The sequence below is a fragment of the Felis catus genome, chromosome D2, assembly GCF_018350175.1.
Source record: "Felis catus isolate Fca126 chromosome D2, F.catus_Fca126_mat1.0, whole genome shotgun sequence".
Classification (NCBI taxonomy): Eukaryota; Metazoa; Chordata; class Mammalia; order Carnivora; family Felidae; genus Felis; species Felis catus.
The window spans coordinates 12,126,002-12,132,008 of NC_058378.1; the positions used below are offsets into that span (position 1 = coordinate 12,126,002).

General features: G+C 45.9%; 1 protein-coding gene across 4 annotated transcripts in view; it reads right to left on the reverse strand.

The window, feature by feature from the left end:
- MTR (5-methyltetrahydrofolate-homocysteine methyltransferase) overlaps positions 1-5,694 on the reverse strand; it is a 131,620-nt gene extending 125,926 nt beyond the window's left edge. Inside the window, exons 1-2 of one of the 4 annotated variants that reach the window (XM_045039904.1) lie at positions 5,211-5,694; positions 1,861-2,075 (exon numbers count right to left, since the gene is read on the reverse strand). In XM_045039904.1, coding sequence (XP_044895839.1) covers positions 1,861-2,075; positions 5,211-5,244 — 249 coding nt within the window. In that variant the 5' untranslated portion in view covers positions 5,245-5,694. The remainder of the gene's footprint in view (positions 1-1,860; positions 2,076-5,210) is intronic. The other 3 variants (XM_045039903.1, XM_045039902.1, XM_003993893.6) reach the window with 3 other exon arrangements.
- Positions 5,695-6,007: the final 313 nt, after the last annotated feature.

Sequence of the window (6,007 nt, forward strand, 5' to 3'; positions counted from 1 at the left end):
TTCTGCCTCTTCCGGGCTATAGGGATGGGGTGCCTGGGGTTTCGCAGTTTCACTCTTTATTGCCGAATTTAAGACATGAGTGGGAATCAGGCTGTGGAAAGGGGAAAAATGGGGTCAAACAGCTGGCTGTCTGGGTCACCCAGGACTCTCTAAAAGCAGAACTTCATGGGTGGGAACAGCCTGGTTTCTTATCTAAGTGTTTAGTCGGTAGCTGTAGTACGTTAAATATGAGATGGATGTCTTTGAAATGGGTATCTTGGCAGCCAAAAGCTTCATGTCAGGCACTTGCATTACCATTACAGATGCTTCCGGGTCGGGCACCTACACTACAAACATAACCGAGACATTCCATTAAAATTAGCCATCAGGGGATCTGATCCGTGGTCACTAACACCACTAGAAACAGCCAAGTGTGAAAACAACCCAGTGTTTCCTTTCTTCATCCAAGAACGTGGTAGGTTCTCTGCACTCGAAGAACTCTAGCTAGAAAATGCACCCCCAGAAATGGGACACCCACCTACACTCTATTGTATTTACAGCCATTTTTGCTTCATGTGCCTATTGTGGGTACCTTGTAGTTCTATCTAGATGCCTACCTAATACAGATGGCAAGGATTCTTTCTGTAACAAATATTTACTGAGTACTTACTATGTGTGAGATGCTCTAGGTAGTAGGGATTAGGCAGTGAAAAACAGGCATCAATTCCTGTCCTGCAGAAGCTGATAATCTAATGATAATCTAATGATAATCCACATGAACAATATGACGAAGCTACATGGCATGGTAGTTCATATGATCTTATCAGTTGCATTATAAGAACTGTATTTGTAACCGTAACAAGCAATTCATACCCATGAGGGCATTCCTGTAGTTAACAGGATTTAACTACACAGTCTCAAGGCCAAGCAGAAAAACTTAGGTACCATTCTTCCTGCAGAACCAACACCTTTTCAAGGACCAATTCTAAATCTTCTGGTACCTAGAATTCCCATTATGAGCAAAGGAAAGGCATTTTCTTCAAATGAATGCTATCCTTCACCTTACCTAGAAAAAAGTCTTGACCACGCAATAAAATGATCCCTTCCATACTCACTGGAACACTTAATCACTTGTTTAGACATTTTTTTTTTTTTTAAGAAGAGCTTGAAACACCTATAACAATGCCCCTCTCCAGAAAATAAAACTCTCTCGCTTAACTGGTAAATACGCTTTGTCCTTCTAACTGAATCCAGACCAGGAAAACAGATTTCATCAAACAGATTTGATCATCTTAATACCTCTTCTAGTCACAGTTCTGTATAATTCCTATGATAATCTATAAAACAATTTCGTTCTGTGTTTAATTATAAGTTATAAAAATGTATCGTACCCAGTTACCTCCTCCTGATCTCTTTATGTTGACTAACCATTTTTATTGGACACAGAAAAATGGAATGAAAGGGGATGGGATTTCAAGTCAGGGAGGCTCCCTAATGTCAGATAAGTTCCTTAACCTCTGTCAGGCTCAACTTCCAAATCTACAAAATAAGAATAACCACCTTTGATTTTACTTCATCAGGGCTGTTGTGGTGACTTAAGTAGGATAGCATATGTGAATACCCCAAGTTGTCCAAGATCTTTGTGGTTTCTCACTGGACTTTAAATGCCTCGAAGGCAGAAAAACTACCTTTCTGAACTCCTTATCCTGAACGCTCATCACAGCGCATGACCTTTATTTGGTGTCCAACAAGCCTTCTTTGTGAACAAACCACCTCTTTCTTCTGTCCCCTCCAGACACTGGGGACAGTGGTCTGCCTTCCGTACGCGAAACGACTTACAGAATAATCAAATGAACACAGAAGACCCTGGGGATACTTGACCTTATGGATTTGGTAAATGACATTGGGTTGAGTTACACTTAAAATGTCATTGTTGCCTTTCAGTGGCTTGGCATGATCTTTAAATTCGTGACCTCGGAAGTCTTCTTCACTTAGCTTCTGCCGTTGGATCATGGTGCCCATCCCTCCATCCAGCACCATAATCCTCTCCCGAAGAAGGGCTTCGATCTCATCCCGCAGGGATTTCTTCACACCTGCTTTAAAGAAAGTGAAAATCTGACTTTCAAAACTGAAAGCGGAAAAAGACAGGGGGAGGAGGTTTCTAAGAACTACTGAAAACCACAGAACTACACTTATGGGAGTCCCTGAAAATTCCCTGTTGAGCCTCCTCCTTGGTTCATCTTTTCCTGGCTGCCCTCAACATGTCCCGTATCTGCTGTCCCAAACCTGCTTGCTTTTAGCTTCAAGTCCTTTTCCCTCTGTAGGGGATTCTACCTAATCCTGCCCAAAGAAGTCTTCTGTTGGGAGCTCCAAAATTCACCCACCTCTGCCTCAAAACCCTCTTATGGCTTGGCTCACTCCATTTTCCTTCTCTCTCCACCTAGGGAGGGAGCACTTCTCCACTCACTGCAGATCTGACGGCGGAGTGTGCCTCTACTCTTCCTCCCATCTTCATAAAAAGTCTAAGCATTCTTCCACGGGGTCCCTACTGTATTCACTTTTTAATCCAGAAATACACAAACTGTTCTTGGTCTTTAAGACAGTTTACTATTTACCATAAAACAACCTTGCCCCCCACATATACAAACTCTGAGATCTTGTTAAAGGAGTCTTCATATATGCAAGAGATCAAAGTGTTTTTTTAACTAAACAAAACATGATCTTCTATGAGAAACTTGACCTATTCCATAATTTATGTGGAAAACTAAAAGCCCAGAAAAAAAGCTGAATTAACTTTGAAAAAGTAGAGTTTACTTGGCCCACTAAATAGTCTACCATAAAACTATATTTGCATAAGGAAAAAGAAAATATAGGATATCTTCATTACTTAGAATAGGGAACGACTTCAGGCTCAAAAGCCCAACCGATAATATTTTTAAAAATGATGAATTTGATTCCATAAAAACTAAGGATTCTTATTAAATGAAAGTCACCATAGACAAAAATAACAGATTACGGATTGGAGGAAGGTTCGGCAATGTCTAAAACTGAAAGGGACTAACATCTATAACATACAAGGAACTCTAACAAAGATGTGAATAGTCAAGTCAAGGAAGGATAAATAATACTCAACAACGATTGAAGAAATGCTCAAGCTTATTAGCGATTAGATGTGAATTAAAACAAGCTTAGGGGTGCCTGGGTGGCTCAGTCAGTTGGGCGTCCGACTTTGGCTCAGGTCATGATCTCACAGTTCGTGGGTTCGAACCCCACGTCCAGCTCTGTGCTGACAGCTCAGAGCCTGGAGCCTGCTTTGGATTCGGTGTCTCCCTCTCTCTCTGCCCATCTCCTGCTCACTCTCTGTCTCTTTCTCTCTCTCTCAAAAGTAAACAAACATTAAAAAAAAAAAAAAAGATGATACTTATTTACACTCAATAGATGAGCAATAATTATAACACTGGATAACGTCAAAGAAAATCTGAACCCTCAAGTATGCTTGCTGGAACACAGACAGCCATTCTGGAGAGAACCTGAAGAGGTCTTCCTCCCAGATTTGCGGGTTTAAGTGTTCACTGTTCTCATCTTTTGTAATCCTCCTGCTTTTCCAGTAGAGGATTATCTTTCACTGGCTTCTAATCACCTGGCCCTCCAGAACCTTCTCGTAAGAGTTAAAAGTCACTTTGAGAATTCTCCTTTCCCTTGCAAGGATAAACGGTCATTGAGATCTTCCCTGAAGAACAACAATAACCAAAATACACTCGTGCTTATCTGCGTTCGGTTCATTATGCACGGAACATCCTGTACATTTTACTCCTGACTAGTCAGGTTCTTAACAGGGCACATTCTCCCCAACATCTCTCACAGTGGAAACAGAAATATCGAGTTTTTGCACTTCCCCCATTTAGCTGAGCCCTTCTGCTGTTGATACATTTAGATGAAAGGGAATTCACGCATTTCCTTTTTTAATTAAATGGGAAGGGGAAAGTAAGAAGTCATGAAGCAGAGGGGCGCCTGGGTGGTTCAGTCAGTTGGGCGTCCAACTTCGGCTCAGGTTATGGCTCAGGTTATGCTCTCGTGTTGAGTTCGAGCCCTGGGGGTCAGACTCTGTGCTGACAGCTCAGAGCCTGGAGCCTGCTTTGGATTCTGTGTCTCCTCTCTCTCTGCCCTTCTCCGACTCACGCTCTGTCTCTCTCTCCTTCAAATATAAATAAACGTTAAAAAAATTTTAATAAAAACAAGTCATGAAGCAGAGATATTATTTAAAGAGCTGTAACACAGGCCTCTGTACGTCTTCTTTGATAGCATCAGTGACAAAATGTTTCTCAGTCACATTTCCACTGGTTTCAACACCCACATCAGAACCCCAGAGTCAACAGGCTCACTAGCTCACCTGTGTAAATTTCCTTCTGAGTCAGGACTTCAGTATTCACCCCTGCCCAAGATGAACACCCTCTTTCTGTCACAGGCAGCTACTGTTCTGTCCTTATCACTGGTTCTCTTCTTGCTACATTGCCTACCTCATAGCTCACATGTTTTCATGGGTAGATTTGACCACAAATTTTAACCAGGGACGACCTTAGAGACCCAGAGCTCATTATAAAGCTGACATTATTTTCAGTTCTTGAGCTAGTTTTTTTCTCAAAGTTAATCTCAGAGCCCCCAGCATCACCATCAGCTGCGATTACTACTTCCCATCAAGACCTTCTATCTGCTTTTTTACACAGTGATAATTCTGTGCACACTGGAGTTTGCTCTAACCCTGATGTGGAAAAGAAACGTTCGGCTGCAGTTTCAAATAGTTCTCTGGGTTTGCTATCTGTCTCAGCACGTGGACTTCCTTTGGATGAGCACATGCTCAAAAAGTACTGAATAAGAACGTTAACTCATGCAAAACTTCCAAAGCGCCCTGCTGGAATATGGTGCACCAAGCTGCAAAAGTTTCGTTACTTTGACATTAAGAGCGTGTTTCAGGGACAGGACGCGGGGACAGGGCGGTGCTTCGCGGCTGCTGATGGTCTGTCTGGGGAGCGAGGGGTACAGGTGCAGAAGGAACCAAGCAGAACAATGTGGGACCTCAGGGCTGCTCCGCAGGTTCAAAGGTGCCGCCCGCCCGCCCGCGGGGAAACCTGGTCGCGCGTCTCCAATTGGGGAGGAGAATCACCCTAGGGATTAGGAGCCCACAGCAGGAGTCAATAAACAACTGAACCGCTGAGACCGGGTGGCAACGTTACCGGAAGGCGTCAGCTCTGGCAGCGCCGGTGACATGCCGCCGAGTCTCCTCCTCCTCCTCAGGCCAGCGGCAAAGCCGGGAAGTCGCGCTCTGCACAGGAGACGGCCAAGAGCGATGCCAGCCAGCGCCCGGGAGCCTGCCTCAGAGGCCCGAGTCGCCGGGAGCGCCAAGGGCCCTGGAGCCCGCCGCGCCCCGGGCCTCGCGCGCACCGCACGCCGCGCGGGAGGTGCCCCCGCAGGACCTGGGCGCGGCGCGGGGATGATACGCGCGCCCTCGGCCGCTACAACGCTCGAGCACGTGCTTTCTTCGCGGTCACCCGGCTTGTCCTCCGCGCGGGGCTGGCGGCCAGACACGGGCGGCCCGAGGCCGGGTCGCGGGCAAGGCGCGGACCGAAACCGAAGAGGAGGACAACGTGGCGTCCGAGACGCGGGACCGAAGCTCTCAGCCGCCTTGGGTTTTGGGACACATTACAACGCAGTTACTTTCTCCGCTCAATCTAGCCTCTGCGTGGGCGGTCCCGCCCCTTCCAGCCCGTGATTGGTCTGTACGAGCACGTCACGGCTGTATTGGCTGATCTGTTTGAACCAATCACCTGAGGGTTCTCCCCAGGGTTCTCTGGGAGATGTAGTTCAGGATCCCAGGCGGTCAGTGTTTGGTTAGAGCCCAGAGGAGGCTTTGCTCATCTCCAAGCCCCATATCCAGAAGTGCGGCCAGAGTGACCTCTCCAAGTTTAGGTCGTAGTGCGAAGTTGACGATGGTTTTCAACGTGTTTTGGTGTCAAGAGACAGGAACGTGGAG